General features: G+C 58.3%; 2 protein-coding genes across 2 annotated transcripts in view; one reads left to right on the top strand and one right to left on the bottom strand.

Annotated features, from left to right (window-relative positions):
- Positions 1–4370, bottom strand: part of LOC131668723 (nose resistant to fluoxetine protein 6-like) — a 45064-nt gene extending 40694 nt beyond the window's left edge. The window contains exon 1 of the mRNA XM_058943117.1: positions 4252–4370. Coding sequence (XP_058799100.1) covers positions 4252–4333 — 82 coding nt within the window. The 5' untranslated portion in view covers positions 4334–4370. The remainder of the gene's footprint in view (positions 1–4251) is intronic.
- The window catches only part of LOC131668724 (uncharacterized), a 36998-nt gene that overhangs the window by 19584 nt on the left and 1560 nt on the right, over positions 1–15854 (top strand). The window contains exons 2-9 of the mRNA XM_058943118.1: positions 9454–9529; positions 10520–10789; positions 14106–14372; positions 14440–14778; positions 14853–14957; positions 15035–15210; positions 15411–15684; positions 15761–15842. Coding sequence (XP_058799101.1) covers positions 9454–9529; positions 10520–10789; positions 14106–14372; positions 14440–14778; positions 14853–14957; positions 15035–15210; positions 15411–15684; positions 15761–15842 — 1589 coding nt within the window. The remainder of the gene's footprint in view (positions 1–9453; positions 9530–10519; positions 10790–14105; positions 14373–14439; positions 14779–14852; positions 14958–15034; positions 15211–15410; positions 15685–15760; positions 15843–15854) is intronic.

Below are 15854 nucleotides of genomic sequence, written 5' to 3'. Positions count from 1 at the left end.
CGCAAATCCTCTGGTTTACGAGGCTAGCAGTCCAGTGTGCTCCGATCATTTACATTTGGCGCTGGTTTAGGCGAACGCCTAAAAACGGTAAAAGAGAACGTGGTGCGCGTTCGCCGGAATAGCGCCCCTGCAAATAAGTTATTATCCCGCGCTCCGCGGAAACAAAGACATTTTTCTCGGCGCGAGCTCGTATACCCTCGCGCCGATTTCGCGGCCGTTCGCTCGCTCCCGAGATCTCCTCCCGAGATACTCTTTCCGAGTAAATTTCGGAAAAACTGCGCTCTGCCCCGCTGCTGCCCTTCGCTCGGGCCATAAATCGCGCCGGCGGAGAAAAAGAAAACGAGAGAAAAAACCAGATGAAGAAGGTCGCACTAAAAGCTCGCCGATGACGATAATAATGCCAAGGCAATGAGGCCGATGACGAGGATGCGAGGCGAAAGTGGGCGCGACACCGCGCCGGCAGCCCGAACGACTCAAGGCCGCGCGAGACCGAGCAGCGAGAGCCGTGCAATTATCCGCTGCTGAATTTATCGGACGGACGAAGGCGCCCGTGGCGAAGCCGTCGGCGAGCGACGGGGGACGGGCGGAGGGCTCCGCCGCGCTCGCGTGCTCCCCCGCCGGATTCGGACGCGTGGCCAGCGCACGGATAACGAAGCCCTCGCGTGAGACTAACGACCGGCGGCCAGCCGGCCAGCCCTGCCGCGTGCCGCCTTCTCGCAGGGCCGGGCGCGTCGTTAGGAGCGCCAGCCACGTCTGGAGGAGAGGACGGAGCGCGAGGCCGTGCGGCGACATTCCGCGCGATCAAACTCAGCCCGAGCGGCTTCCGGTGCAGTCGTTCGTTGGAGCGCGAGGCGCTTCCGCTCGAGAGGCCGGCCGCGAGCGGCGACGACCCCTCGTAAAGCGTCATCAGCGTCGCCGATCCGAGCGAGAGCCCCGCCGCAGCTCGTGGCTATTCAATTTGCGCCGGCAAACTGGCGAATAAATCGTCCGACGCTGCTAGCCCGCGGCGGCGGCGGTGGCAGCGTGCGCTGCGTAAAAAGAGGCTTGTTTATCGGCTAATTTGGGCCCCAGCGCTTGCCAGAGCGCGCACGGTAGCGAGAGTCTCGCTGCGAGTGCAGCGGCAAAATCGCCGGGCATAAACACCCGAGCGACGACTGGCAGTAACTCACTCTTGGGCGCGCGCAGAAGCAGCACCAGGCCGTTGCCGTCGTCGGAGGCGCGCGCGCGACTTCGCGTCGCCGTACCGACGCGGCGCGCGCGCTCGGAGGGGAGCGCGCGACGAAGAAGTGGCGCGGCTCGAGATTTCGGCAGACGCGCGCGCGAGCCCCGCGTTCCGGCGGACGGCCGCCGCGGTCGGCGAGTTTCGGGCCGCGGACCGATCGCGACGGAGGCCTAGGTGATCGCGCTGGCTCTCGTAGTCGGCTGCCGCGCAGGAAGGAAGGAGAGAGAGGCGAGGAGAGCTCGACTAGCGAGGCCCCGAGAGCCAAGGCAGTGGTTGGGTCGGAGCGTGGTGGTGAATACCGCTAGGCGAGCGTCGGCCAATGCGCGCGGGCCTTTGCGGGGACGGAGCCAACGGCGAGCACCGGCGCTCCGCGCTGCCTTCTCTCTCTGCGAGCAGCCCAAGAGGCCGGTTTTATAAAGTCAGCCAAGAGCTCCGGACCCAGGACAGAGCTTGGCCGACAGCCCGACGCGACGCTCCTCCGTATCCAGTCCTCCTGTCGTCCTCTCTTTCTCTCTCTCTCTGTCTCTGTCTCCCTCTCTCTCTCTCTCTCCTGTCCCTCTTCGCCCATCAGTGCTTGTTTCTCGGACTATCGAGTGCGCCTGCGACCACGAGTGTTCGAAAACGAGTGCCCGTCATCGTCTCGCCGGCGGTCTGCGCAGTCAGAGGACGCTTCAGAACCCGCCACGCCGAAACGTCGACGCACGCGCCGTAAGACGAGCAGCTGGCCGAAGGTGAGTTTGTTGAACCAGTGGGAGCCGCCGGAGCGTCGACGGCCCTCGGTTTTCGGGAGGGCGCACGGCCAGCTAGCCCTCCGCTCGTTCAATTTTCCCACGCGAGTGAGTTCAACGCTTGGCACGACGCAGACAAGTAGCAGCGACCTTGCTGTCCTTTCGCGTGTTTTTGTGCGCGCGCGCGCGCGCGCCTCTCTGTGTCCGTGTGTGTGCGCCCAACGAAGAGCTTTAATGAAAGTGCAATCACGGCCGCATAGATCCTCTCGCGCTGGTCGCAGCCGCCGCCGCCGCCGCCGCCGCCACCGTCGTCGGGCTAATTACGGGGCGCCGGCGAGCGCAGTCTCTTCCTCTCCGAAAGGGAGCAAAGAGAGGCAGCCCGCGCCGAGCCGTTGTGCGCGCGGACGGGGCGGAGAAAACAAGGGAAAAAGGAGGAGGCAGGGGCAGTGCGCGGACGACGCCTTAATTGACGTCGCCAGGGGCGCGCGCCTCGCAATGGTCGCGCGTACCCGCGAGATCTGCCCCACTGCACATCGCGCGGAGGATCTTAGGCGCCGCGCGCGCGCGCGCTCGTGGACGTTGACCCCGAGCTTCTCCCGGCCGCGGCGCGGCGCGCGCGCACGCAAATCGTCGCCTCCTTCGCTGATTATGCGGACTGATCGATTAACGGTTGTTCTCTGCGTCCTAGGAGACGGGAGTCTCGCAGGACTCTCTGATTACCCGACGACGGGATTGCCTTACAGCGGCGAGAGAGGAGCGAGCGCCAGCTCGAACTTGGCCTCGTTTTTCAGCCGACCGAGACCGCTCGCTCGCTCGCTCGCGCACTCGTCGATTCCTCCGAGCTATGCGTAATCGATCTCGCCGTCGGCGCCCGCCAGCCTGCTGTTATGTGCCCGCGGAGTCCTCTCCCCCGTCCGGAGCCGCGTCGCGATCGGCTCTTTCGATCGTTCTCGAATGACCGGCCGTGTCCGCGCGTAAACATTCGCGCGCCAGTCCGGGCGCTTCGGATTACGCCCGCCGCTGAAACGAGCAGCGCGGCCAGTCGCCTCTCGCTGCTGCATTCGTTTCCTTGGTCGCTCGCCGTTGACCTTTGGCGACAAACAGCGCTCGCGTATCGGCGTTCGTTCAAGCAAGTGCAGCGCGCAACGATCCGAGCAGCGCTCGGCGCCGGGGGGTCCGCGGCGCGAAGAAAGCGGGGGAGGAGGAAACGACCATAAACACCGCGTCGCGTTTCCCGGGAATAAACGGCTATCCGCCTACGCGCTGCGCCGATCGGCCGGTCCCCCGGCCGCTGGGATCCGCGCGCATGCAAATGTCGCGGCTCGATCGCGCGCAGAGGAGCGCGCTGGAATTCGGAGCGACGCGGCAGACGAGCAGGCCGAAGGAGCAGCTCGGCTTCCGCGCGAGAGCAGCTGGAGAGGAGCTTAGTGGACCGTGCTCGCGAGCGAGCAACGGAACTCGTTGCATTTCGACACCGTTACGCTTATATGCCTCGATAGACGTAGACGCGCGCGAACGCATTTCTCTCGATTAAGCGTGGCGCGCTCTAAACGGAAAAAACCATTGTGCGCCTCTCTCTCTCCTTCTCTATTGGAAAAACGAAAGAGAGAAAAGTTGGCGTCCTCGGACGAATCGTGGCAGGCGGCTTCGTTCATTTGCTGCCGTTGTTTGAGCTAAATTCCTCGTTCGAGCAGGAGCGCTTGCTCAGCCGCGCGCGTTCGTTTGCAGTTATGTCAAGTATGAGTTATGACGAGTTCTAGCCAGTTATTCCTCTCTCTCTCCCTCGCTACCACGACTCGTTGGATCGACTATTAACGCGCATCGAGAACCCGTGTAACGGCACTAGTCGGCATTTTCGAGGAACACGGCTGCTCCCCCCACCCTCCTGATTAGTCTAATGGATCGCGATGATTTATTTGTCTTCTCGGCTCTTTTTGCGGCAGCTAGATCGCATCGCTTATCTCGTGGTAGAACGGCGCTCTGCTGCTGCTGCTGCTGCTGCTGCTGCTGCTACTGCTGCTGGAAAGTATCGCGCTACTACAGACGCTGCGCGAGGAATCTCGCGCGGCTAATTAGAGAAGCGCGCGAATGTAAATTGAACGGCGATGACAGCGTCCAACAGGCAGGCGGCGTAGCGAGAGAAACGAGAAGGGAGAGCAACTGAAATTCAACGAAGCGTCGTGTAGTCACTTTTAGCCTCGACGATAAGATATCTACTAGGCAGGTGTAAATTGCGACTGTATGCAGCCGCGCGAGTGTTGTTTCAAGGCGCAGCGATAAAACATATTTATGCCACCTTACCTGTCCGTCCGTCCGGACTCCCTCGTACGGGCGAAGATAGCCCGGGCAACTTTTCAGAGAGCGAGAGAGAGGAAGCACACATTATAAAACACTTTAGCGCCTCGACGGAGAGAAGAAGAGAAAGAATTCTCGGTGCTGGTCTTGCCACCCGCACCGCCTCACAATAGCCTTGTGTACCGAGCGCCTCGACGAAAATTCTTCCTCGGCCAACAAAACGCTCGCATCCTAATGATACGCCTTCTCTCCTTTTTCCCTCTCGCTCGGGAGCGTGTAACGGAAATAGAGTCGTCGCCGCCACTCGCGCTCCCAAAAGCCACCGAGTCACCTTTCACACGGGCCGGCGCTGCTGCATGCCCTTGCTCGCGAACTAGATTTTTCGCGGGCGGAAGGCCCACTTTCCTCGTCGCCGCTTTGCCTCCGCGGAAGCGCGCACTTGGATCGAGCTCGTCGAGCACGACAATCCGTCTCCCGTTCGCCGCTGGATCTTCGTGCGTTGTTGCCGGTTAATTGCGCGCGAGCGGAATGCCTCGTCATGTAACGAAGAAAAAAAGGAAGAAGACTCGTTCGCACGCTCGACAATGCCGCCTTATGCCGCGCGAAAGGGAATCAAAGCGTATTACGTCGAAGAAAAAGAGGTAGTCTTTTAATCGGCCAGTGCCGCTGCGACCACGCGTGGGTGGGTTATTGAAAAATCTATTTCAAGGTGTCGAGCTGCGGAAAAAATCCTCGCTTACTGTTTTATTCATACGACCCGACGACGACACTGAGAAGGGTTGTTGTTCGCTTATGCACTCGTTAAAGAGACAATGTATCCCCCCCTCTGTCTCTCTCTCTCTCTCTCTCTCTCTCTCTCGCTCTCTCTCTCTCTCGTTGTAAATTTGCATCCAACAAGCATGCTGTTGCCCGCGCGTACACTCATAACTCATTCGCGTATTTGACATCTCAATTCGCCACGCATGGAAAAAGAATCCCGACGAAAATTTCTAGGCAGACGAGGAACAGCAGCAGTAGGCACTCGCAGTATGTAATCGGCCATGCGTATGCATTATACAGAAGAGAGAGAAAGAGAGAAAAGCAGAGTCTATAAAACGAGAGTCGCGACTGCCCATGCGCGGCCGCTGCTTTTTTCTTCGGTCCTTTATCTCGACGAAATCCCTGCAACGGTCCACGGCTCGTTGAGGGCACAATTGCTTCGGCGTCGCAAATTGCTATCTACGCGTTTCGAGCAGCCCAGAGACAGTCGCGATCGATCCTTTTCGGCGGCCATGACTCGATGACTTTAATATAGGCGCTCGAAAAAATGGTCGCGAAAGAGCTTCGCTAACGGTGATTCACCGCTACGTAGCGCCTCGACGAAACAATTAATCAGCGCGCCGTTTCGGCCCACAACTTTGGACGTTCCGTGTGTATACGTATCGTCGTCGCTTTCGAGTCGTGCGCGCGCCAACCAAGCTCGCTCTGTGCAACATAACGTCGCCCGCGCAACAGCTCCGCCTTTTACCGTTAGTTTGGCCACGCGAAAGAATAGTCCTCTCTCCCGCGCTACTCGCACAGACTTTTAGGTCACGCGCTCTAGCTTCGCTGCTCTTTTTTTCTCGTGCTCCGCTTTACGGCGAGTTTTCGGCATCCGAGGAGCTCGCGGGACCGTCGCCGGCTGAATTATTCCGAAGGCTGCTCGAGCCACGAGCGCGAGGCTGCAAAAACCAGCTGTTTCGAAAAGCTCGAGCGAGTCGACGGAATGCCGCGAATTGACACTAGCCACGAGAAAAACGAAAGGATGGATTTATGAGCTGCGGGCGGCAAATGACGCTGCGCGACGATGAAAATTCCAATGAGGGACGACGACGACGACGACGACGACGACGACGACGAGGCTTACCTCGATTAACATGAGGCGCGATCCATCCATCTTCCGCGCGTTATACGACTAAGCGATAAATTCTGAGACATCGCGGGTATCATCTCATTGGACGGGCACTTTTCTCCAAAAAAGAGAAACGCTGTTGCTAATGACTCGGAAAACTCGTCCAGGATTAGCTTCCGACGCACCTCTCGAGCGAATCAAAGCAGAGAACAACAAAAAACGAACAAAAACAGAGCAGGATAAAACCGCGATATCCGCGCTGCTGCCGCTGCCAACTAAACAGTCGTTATCGACTTAATCCTTTTTCCGTTCGCCAAACGAGAATGAAAAAAAGTATTTCCTAACTGTACCGGCAATCGCGCTACATATAATAACGTCCGCGCGAGCGCGTGCACTTTTTCGCAATTAGATTACCCGCAGCAGCGGCGACGGCGGCGGCAGCAGCAGCAGCAGCAGCAGCAGCAGAGGAAGTCGCAAAGGAGAAAAAAGGAGAGTCGAGAGACGAAGGGGCTGCGAGGAATCCTGACGCGCGAGTCTAATTATAGAAGAGCCGCGGAGCGAGATGCATGCACGCGGTGACCACGGAGCAGATACGGAGGCGCTTATGCGCGTACCAACGGCGCCATCCTCGTCAATCCACACATATAATATGTTTGCCATTATCCGCGCGCTACGCTCGCTTATTCGGTCGCTTTGCCGAACAAAAGACGCGCCGGACGCGCCGAGCTTTTGCCGGTTTTCCGTGGCGCGCGTTCGTTGAACCCTCCGCGATTTCGAATGCGAGGCGCGATAAAATGATACGTTGCCACCGCGCGTCCATAATGAGCTTTCTGCTGGCTGAGCAGGCAAACTTGCAAATGCGAGCAGGGAGATTCGATGGAACCTCTGTGAATTCACTTTCATTGCCAATTGAAAAGAGCGCCGTCTCTTGGAATTAATAATTCAGGCCGCGGAGAGAGAGAGAGAGATGTGCGTAGCAAAGCTTGGCCAGCCGCGAGGCTCCGAGCAGGAAAAAACCAGTGGCGTAATTGCGGAGTAATCGCTTTCATGAATAATGCGCATACCTCGCCCCCCTCCCCTCTCCTTTGCTCTCCATCTAGCCATATCTCAATTTGTATAATCGTCCCGGACGATTTTCCGCCATCTGTTTCTTCTGGCCTGCGCCTTCGCGCGGCGCCTGCGAGAACGCAGACCCCGTGGCCGCGCGGCGCCTGCGGGATGATCACAGAGCAGACTTTCGCGCCGCACGGGACAGCTGTAGCTGCTCGTCCTCGCTACTGAAATGAAGTTATACGGATCCCTCTCGCGCGTACACGTGCGCCGACCGAACCAGAGCACAGAACTTTACGCAACGCTGGCCGTTTAAGATTTCTCTCTGTAACGATTCCATCCGGCGCCGCCTTGTTGAAAAAAAGGACAAAGAAAGGCACAAAACCACGCAAAACTCGCGTCGATCTAATGAAAACGCAGCGAATAATCCCGCGTGCGCGCGCACATTGCAAACGTCAGCGCGCGCGAGCGCGTGTAATGCCGCGCGCGAGGGTTGATTTATGGTGGCATAAATCGCACCAAGTGGAATGATTAAGGACGCCCGCGGAGCCCTCTTCATCGGCTATCAGAGAAAAGGAAAAAAAGAAAGACTCGGTCGACCTTGAGGCTCGGCCGATGCATATTCACGCAGCTTGGCAGCGCGTTGCCTTCGAAGGCATTGTCTCCGGGAGAGGGAGCGAGAGAGCGAGAGAGAGAGGGTTCGACGAACGGCGTCTCGCTCGCGGGGTTAATAGCCGGTTAATTCGATCGCCGACCGATTAGACTGGCTATCTATTCGAGAGAGGAAGCGATTCGATCGATATACCTACATATGCGTACGCGACGGGACGAGGGTCTAACGGCTCGCGCCTATCGCTCGGCGTTTTTTTCGCATCGAAAATTACCCGCAGCAGCGCGGCAAAGGCTCCCGTCGGCGAGCCGTGCGCGCGCACGCGCGCGCGTAATCGCTCGCAATTACCGCGCGCGCCTTTTATTCGCGGTGCGCGCGAGGCGAGCCACAAATCTCGGCGCGCCTTTCGCGCGCGGTAGCTTATCTCGCTCTCCGGCTCTCCGAGCGCAGCTCCGGATAGGCGTCTGGACTTAATTAGACTTGGATTGGGCCGCGCCCGCGACGACGGCCCGAACGGCTGGTAGATGCTCCCACCTGCTTACCGGCGATTTTTCACTCCGCGCTGCCAGCTTCAGCGATGAATTTCAGATGGCTTCCCGAGCTTTGCGAAGCTGTAGATCACTCGCTGGCTGACCGTATGCATGTAAAACGGAGCAAATAATTGGGCGCGCCGTCGATATTCTAATTCCCCGAAGCGCCCTCGCGCCTCGCGCCTCGCGCTCCTGCATCCCGAGATAAAGCGCGCTCTTTTCAGCTCCTTCTCCTCGACTCTGCGAACCAACGCCCGCCTCTCTCTCTCTCTCTCTCTCTCTCTCTCTGTCTATCATTTTCACATATCAAAACAATGCTTCTACTCGCGCATAGCTTCGGCTCGATACATATCACCACGCTGGCAAATACACGAAGGAGAGAAGAAGCGTCAAATGGAGCTTGAATCCACACATAGAGAGAGAGAGAGAGAGGGCGCGATAAGAGGAGAGTTTCTCGTTTCGTGACCGAGGCTAAACCGTCCTTTTCTCGACACACGGCGCAAAGAGTTTTAAAAAGAGCAGTCGGGGAAGGAAAATCAAGACAAGACGCTGCTGCTGCTGCGGCTGCTACTGCTGGTGCCGGTGGTGCTGCATGCCGTGCGCTCGGCTAGCAGCATGCAAGCTGTGTGTGTGTGTGTGTGTGTGCGCGCGCGCGCCAGCAAGCACGATAGCAAGCGAGAGATAGTAAACTGGTTTCTGCACGGCACGGCACAGCGCGAGGGGGCAACAATTCCTAACGAGAACTTGATGCTAAAGCTCAGTCTCGCGATGGGAAAGCCGACGCGCGCGGCCTGCTGCGACCTTCGCGTCCGTCAATTGCGTGGGAGGTCGCCTAATTCTTTTCCAACCGCGCAACGGAACGAGAAACGAGTCGGCGGAAGCAGCACTCGCGAATGTTATCGGCGGCGCTCCTTACCGCTCGCAGCCGAGCACTGCTCGGAAGCGCGATTAGGCTTGTCCGTTCGCTAACGAGACAATTGTTTGGCGAATTCAAGTCGCGAGCGAGAGTGAGAGAGATGGCAAGCTATAGATTGCGGAGAAGAAGAAAGGTCAGTGCTTCTTCGCTGGCTGGCCGTCCGAGAGAGCGAGCGCGAGCGCAATTAACCAAGAGGAGGAGGGTTTTTCAATTCTTCCTCTTCTTGTTGCAGATGGACTCGCGAGGAGCGATCGCCTCGGGATGCCTACTACTGGCCCTCCTCACTACTGCTACCCTGGCTGGCCCCGGTGAGTGTACATCTAGCTTGTCCTACTCTTTCCTTTTAGCCACGGCTAACATCCTCCGCTACCTTCTTTTTGCTCGCTGCCTACTACTGCTGCTCCTTCCTTTTTGCGCGCGCATATATATCCCTCCAACGTGTACTTTTCCAGCTGCACTTATTATGTAACTATTCCGCGGCGCGGAGCCCTTCGCTAGTTTCCTCCTGGCTTTTTTTCCTTCTCTCTCTCGTCTTGCCTCGCCCGTCCCTCTTTCCCTCTCTCCCTCTCTTCCGAATCCGCAACTACCTCGACATTTTCTTTATTTTATTTAGCCGAGCGGTGCTTAAGGTTAGAAACAACCTTCCAAGATACAAATAGCCATTTCCTTCTCCGTCGCTGCTGCCGCTGCAGAATTTTACGTTTCTTTCTTTTTTGCTCTTGCTGCCGCTGCTGCTGCTGCTGCCGCTGCCGCCGCTGCCGCCGCCGCCGCTGCCGCCGCTGCCGCCGCCGTCGCCGCCGCCGCCACCGCCGCAGTTTTTCCGAGGAAACGCTGCGCGCGGCAAATTGCGGCTCGGAGGATGAACGAGAGGGAGCTTTCGTTTCCAAAGCCGTTAATAAAATTATTGGTACTCGAGGAAATAATTTCGCGAACGAGATTTACTTTTTCCTCTTTCTGCTCGTTCGCGTCGGATAGCAATTTTAACAAGCGTGCGCGCGCGCTTTAACTGTATATTGCACGGGCTCGAGCGGCGATGGTCGCCGTCGCGCGATCGCCCGACTCGGACGAGAATCGGTTCTGCCGCGAACTCGACGCCGGGCGAGCCCACGCACGGACGGCCAAGGCGGCGGCAGAGGCGGCGGCAGAGGCGGCGGCAAGAGCGGCGCCCGACCGAGGAAGCAGATCGCGCGCATTGTATGCAAATGGCCGCGAGACTCGTTGGACTGCGTCGATACGGCAGATAGCGCGCGCTCGTCCTGGACTCGGCTAAGAGACGACGACAATCCGTTGGCTTGCAGCGCGAACGGCGTTCGAGAAGCTGACCGACTACGACTACCGAGGCACCACCTACTACAGCGTGCGCAACCTGTCGCTGTACGAGTGTCAAGGCTGGTGCCGGGAGGAGCCCGAGTGCCAGGCGGCCGCGTTCAGCTTCGTGGTCAATCCCTTGGCGCCCATGCAGGACACCCTCTGCCAGCTGCAGAACGAAACCGCCGCCGCGAATCCGAGCTCGCAGCCGCAGAGGGCGGTCAACATGTACTACATGACCAAGCTGCAGATCCGATCAGGTACGTATGTGTGCGCATGCCGACGCGCGTGGCCCGCTCGAACCTCCCGAAGGGCCGGTTTCCTTTCCTCGTGTCCTTTCTCGTCCTTTTCTCGTCCTTTTCTCGTCGCCGACGGGAAGATGCTCAGGGATTATTCGAGACAGTGGACGAGACACCAGATTAGTCTTAGAGCGTAAGCCCGCCGAGGTTAAACGGAGCCGCGATCCGAGTCTTACGAGACTCAGCCGATGCTTTCGTGTCGCCTCGGACCGGCATTTTCCGAGAAGGATCCGGCTTCGGGAATCTTACAGCGGTCAATGCCTGCCAATTATGCCGCTGCTCGATGAAGAGCGAGATTTTCTTTCGTGGAAGCCGAATTATCTCTTCACCGACGAGAGGCTGTTCATTCAGGCCTACGCAGAATAATTATACAGCTTCCATATCGTCTGTTTGGCACTCTCGGGCCAGTTCTGTGCGCAGAGTTTCAACGTATCTTCGTCGTTTCATTCGCAAACAGCACTATCAGACTCAACTTATCAGAACTCGAATTTTCCGAAAATCACCTTGTGCTCAAATCTTCCGATGGATAAAATACCTATGGATAAAATAGGAGAGAAAGATGCTAACACGGCACAACAGCTATTACATTCATGCGATATTTAAAATTATAATTTACAAATCTCTACCGGCGTTCGAACCCCAATGAAGCCCCATGAAAATCTTTAATTTATTCACGGCCTTTCGGTCATTCGCGGGATCAGCCTCTCGTCGAGCAGTCCCTGTGCCTTTGCAAATCTCTCTCTCAAGTCGAAAACTCACTCGCGTTGGCGTTTGGTGTCGACGCACAGCGACCGATTCATCAAGGAAAGCCATTAATCAGCGGAAAACTGAGTTTGTACAAATTGCATCAAGGTCAAATATCCAGGGATTTTGACGTGTCGGTCCGGAAAGGCAGACCATCGGCACGGTGTAGGCGCGGTACACCCAAGAGACCAATCGCGCACTTCTCACAATGGTTGCGCGCCCGATTTGTTTCCTCCAAAGCGGAGCTTTCAAAGAGCCCGGGGAAAATTGTTGCGGAAGAATTTCCGAAGCGAGAGAGTCTCGGCTAAAACGCAATCATGCGAGGCGCATGCCCATAAATCCAAGGAAACGCACTCGGCCGAGCGGAGCGCATCTTCCCGCGCACGGCGATCTGAGCGTCGGCCGCTCGTAACTTAAATTCAACAACGCGTTGGTATGCAAAACGACCGAGCGAAAAAAAAAAACCAAAAGAAAGAAAAAAAATACCTGCCGTGAATGCAAAGGAGATGAATTATCCAGTGGATATACTTCCTCGAAAAGGTGCTAAAGGCGAAAGAGTGCCAGTCGTATGTCTAAATATTCCGTTGGTCGCGTCGTGCCTCGGGGGCGCGTTCCCGAGAAAGACCCCCCGGGGCGTGGCGAGGCGCGAAAAGCCATGTAATGCGCTCGAGCGCAGGTACGCGTCAAGTCCACCGTACGCTCTCTCTCTCTCTCTCTCTCTCTCTCGACCAGCAGTCTTGTTAAAGCAATATTAGAGGTTTGGGCGCGGCTCCCTCGATCTTTTCGACACCTCCGACGGCCGCGGCTCTCTCTCTCTCTCTCTCTCTCTCTCTCTCTCTCTCTCTCTCTCTCTCTCTCTCTATCTCTACCTGGAAACGGACGCATTGTTTCGCCAGCGCGGACCCGAGAAGGGAAAGCCTAAGCCGTGCCGGCGCTGTCTCACCGAAAGCCATAAATTTTTTCGCCACCATCGGGCAGAGGCGAGCTTCCTGCCGCGGTCCTCGTCCGGATTGTTGTCCCACGTGAAATTCGGATTGGCGATGCGTCCTGCGTCGCCGGCGTCGCGGGGTGCGTCTCGCCTCGATTGCCCCTTAGGCGGCCACTTCCCACGACCGCGCGCGGAAGCGCCCGCTCCTCCACTTTTGTCAATTGCGCGCGCAGGAGGCCAATCCATCAAGCGACCGCTCAGCTGGACAAGCGCGCGCGACGATCGCCGGGGAAAACACGTCGGAAGTCGGAGCGGGATGAGGGGGGGGGGGGGGGGCTCAGCGGCGAGTCGAGCGAGGGCAGCTGCCGCCACGTCGTATAAAGGGATTATCTCGGCCAAGATATACGCCTGCCGGGCGGCCACGTCTCATCCGTCTACCTGCGCTCCCGACACGACTAATCCTTCGAAGCGCCGCGAGAAAGATGGCGCGAGAGAGAGAGAGAGATCGCGCGAGCGACTAATTATCCGGGCAATTAAACAGCCTGAGGACTAATAATAAACCGAGGTTTAGGCTCCAAGGTGTGCATGCGACTCGAGGGAGAGAACAGCTTAGGTAAAAGTGTCAAGGCCAGGCTGCTCTCTCGGGGTCGTTCCTCGCTCTCGCTCGGCCGTTGAATTATGGACAGGCACGGCTCGGCTCGTCGATATTTTGGCGCCGCTCGAGTGTACAGCGTCTGCGGCGGAATTAGACGAGCGCGGCTCTACACGATGCATGGGTGCCCCGAACTAGGCCGCCGCCGTCGGATTCCGCGAAGCGCGCGCGGACACACGTGGGACTGGCCGAGCGCGAGCGCAGCCGCCGCGCGGTAAGCCGCTCGATCGTACCCGCCGTCGGGGTTGCCAGTCCCGCAGGCGCCACGCGCGCACTTTCAAAGAAGTCCGACTTGGCTTTGCAGCCTGGCAACTTCTCGGAAATCGAGTTTATAATTAACGTATACCTTGCCCGCAACGGCGCCTTCGCATCGACGAGGCGTCGGGCGCCCCTGCCTCTCTCTCGCGGTCGCTCTGCGAGACAGCGACAGCGCGGCCAATCCAAGTGCCGTCGCGCCGATGTATTGCATACGACGGCATTGAGCAATAGGCGACGCGGACGCGATTCGGCGCGCATCGATTTATCGCTTTCGCCTATGCTCGTTTTTTCCTCCTCGTCGTCGACCGGTCGGCCGCGACAGCCGCGAGAGCCACTTGGGAGGAGGGGGGGGGGGGGGCGCGGAACACGATCACCGCGCTCCTCGAGAGCTCGCCCAATTGTTGTTCGCCGAGGCTCCTGCGAGCGCGAGCCGCGATCTCCTCCAAAGTGGGCGAAGCACCAGCGATGCGTTTACTTCCGAGAAACCAGAGGGAACGTCGATAAAGTCAAGTGCAATGAAAAGTAGCCAGGCGGGCGAGCGAAAATATCGGCGTGACGCGGCTCTCTGCCTCGGATCGCGGGCTAATCGTAGCGCACGGCGGAGCCATCGGCAGGTCGAGTGAGAGGCCCGAAGGCTCGCTCGGCAGGCAGGGCCCCATTAACGACTGACTGCCGTCGTGCGCGCGGACTTGCAGAGAACGTGTGCCTGCGGCCATGGGCGTTCGAGAGAGTGCCCAACAAGATGATTCGCGGCCTGGACTCGGCATTGATCTACACGTCGACCAAGGAGGCCTGCTTGGCGGCTTGCCTGAACGAGCACCGCTTCACTTGCCGCTCGGTCGAGTACAACTACGTCACGTTGCAATGCCATCTGAGCGACTCGGACAGGAGGACAACGGGCCAGTTCGTGCAGTTCGTGGACGCGCAGGGCGTCGATTACTTCGAGAACCTCTGCCTGAAGGGTGAGCCCCGCGAACGACCGCCCGGCAACGAGCGGGAACCCACTGACGAGCGGCTATCCCCCGGTAGGTAAGGAGGCCTGCAAGGCCCAGCGCCACTACCAGGTGCCGAGGATCGGCGTGGCCGAGGACAAGGTGGCCCAGTACGCCGGACTGCACTACTACGCCGACAAAGAGCTGCAAGTGCAGAACGACCCGGCCTGCAGGATCGCCTGCGAGATCGAGAACGAGTTTCTCTGCAGGTCGTACTTGTACCGCGGACCGCCTCTTGGCCAGGCCTACAATTGCCATCTGTTCCACTTGGACCACTGGACCCTGCCCGACGGGCCGTCGACCTACCTCAACGCCGAAAGACCGCTCATCGATAACGGAGATCGCGTCGGCACCTATTACGAGAACTTCTGCGAAAGTGAGTTTCCGCAGGCGTTCCTTCCGAATGCTTATGCTCTGACCATCTGACCATCTGCCTCGCTTGCCTCGCAGAAGGGGCCATTTCCGATCCGGCGATCGAGTTCAACCTGACGACCAGTCCGCCGCAGGACTCGAGAATCGACATCAATTGCGACAAAACCGGCACCTGCTACGACGGTAAGCCAGCGACGGGCTGCAGCTCGTCGAGCCGTAACGATCGCCGGGACTAACGCTCGGCCGCGAATCTGTTGCAGTCACGGTGGATTGCAAGGACACGAGGATCGCCGTGCAGGTGCAGACCAACAAGGCGTTCAACGGCAGGATCTACGCGCTCGGCCGGTCGGAGACCTGCAACATCGACGTCAGCAACAGCAAATTCTTCCGCCTCGATCTGACCATGAGCGGCCAGGACTGCAATACGCAGAGCGTGGTGAGTACGCGACACGCGAGCGGGAGCGCGCGCCGCCCTCGTCGCTCTTTCGCTGCCCTTCCGTGCCTCGTGCAAACTCGTGCCGCGAGCTTTCCAACAATCCAAGCTCGGCTCAGCGCAAAGAGACTAAACTGAACGCGTGCGCCGCGGGGACGCGATGTTGTCTCTCGTATGTGCAGCGTGACGCTGGTTCATTTCAGACTGGCACCTACTCGAACACCGTGGTGCTACAGCACCACTCGGTGGTGATGACCAAAGCCGACAAGATCTACAAAGTCAAGTGCACCTACGACATGTCGTCTAAGAACATCACCTTCGGCATGATGCCCATTCGCGACCCAGACATGATCAGCATCACCAGTGCGCCCGAGGCGCCACCGCCGAAAATCCGTATCCTCGACAATCGCGCGCAGGAGGTGGAGACCGTCAGGATCGGAGACAAGCTTACCTTCAGGATCGAGATACCCGAAGACAGTCAGTAGATTGGTCTATCGTACGGCGGCTGGCCGGATCCGCCAGTGTGCTTGCTAATCGTCTGCTTTGCTTGCAGCTCCTTACGGAATCTTTGCTCGTAGCTGTGTTGCTATGGCTAAGGACGCCAAGAGCACCTTCCAGATCATCGACGACGAAGGGTAAGCTCTCGC

Source organism: Phymastichus coffea, unplaced genomic scaffold, assembly GCF_024137745.1.
Source record: "Phymastichus coffea isolate CEN01 unplaced genomic scaffold, Cenicafe_Pcof_1.1 PCOF00083, whole genome shotgun sequence".
Classification (NCBI taxonomy): domain Eukaryota; kingdom Metazoa; phylum Arthropoda; class Insecta; order Hymenoptera; family Eulophidae; genus Phymastichus; species Phymastichus coffea.
This window is presented reverse-complemented; position numbering and strand designations above follow the sequence as displayed.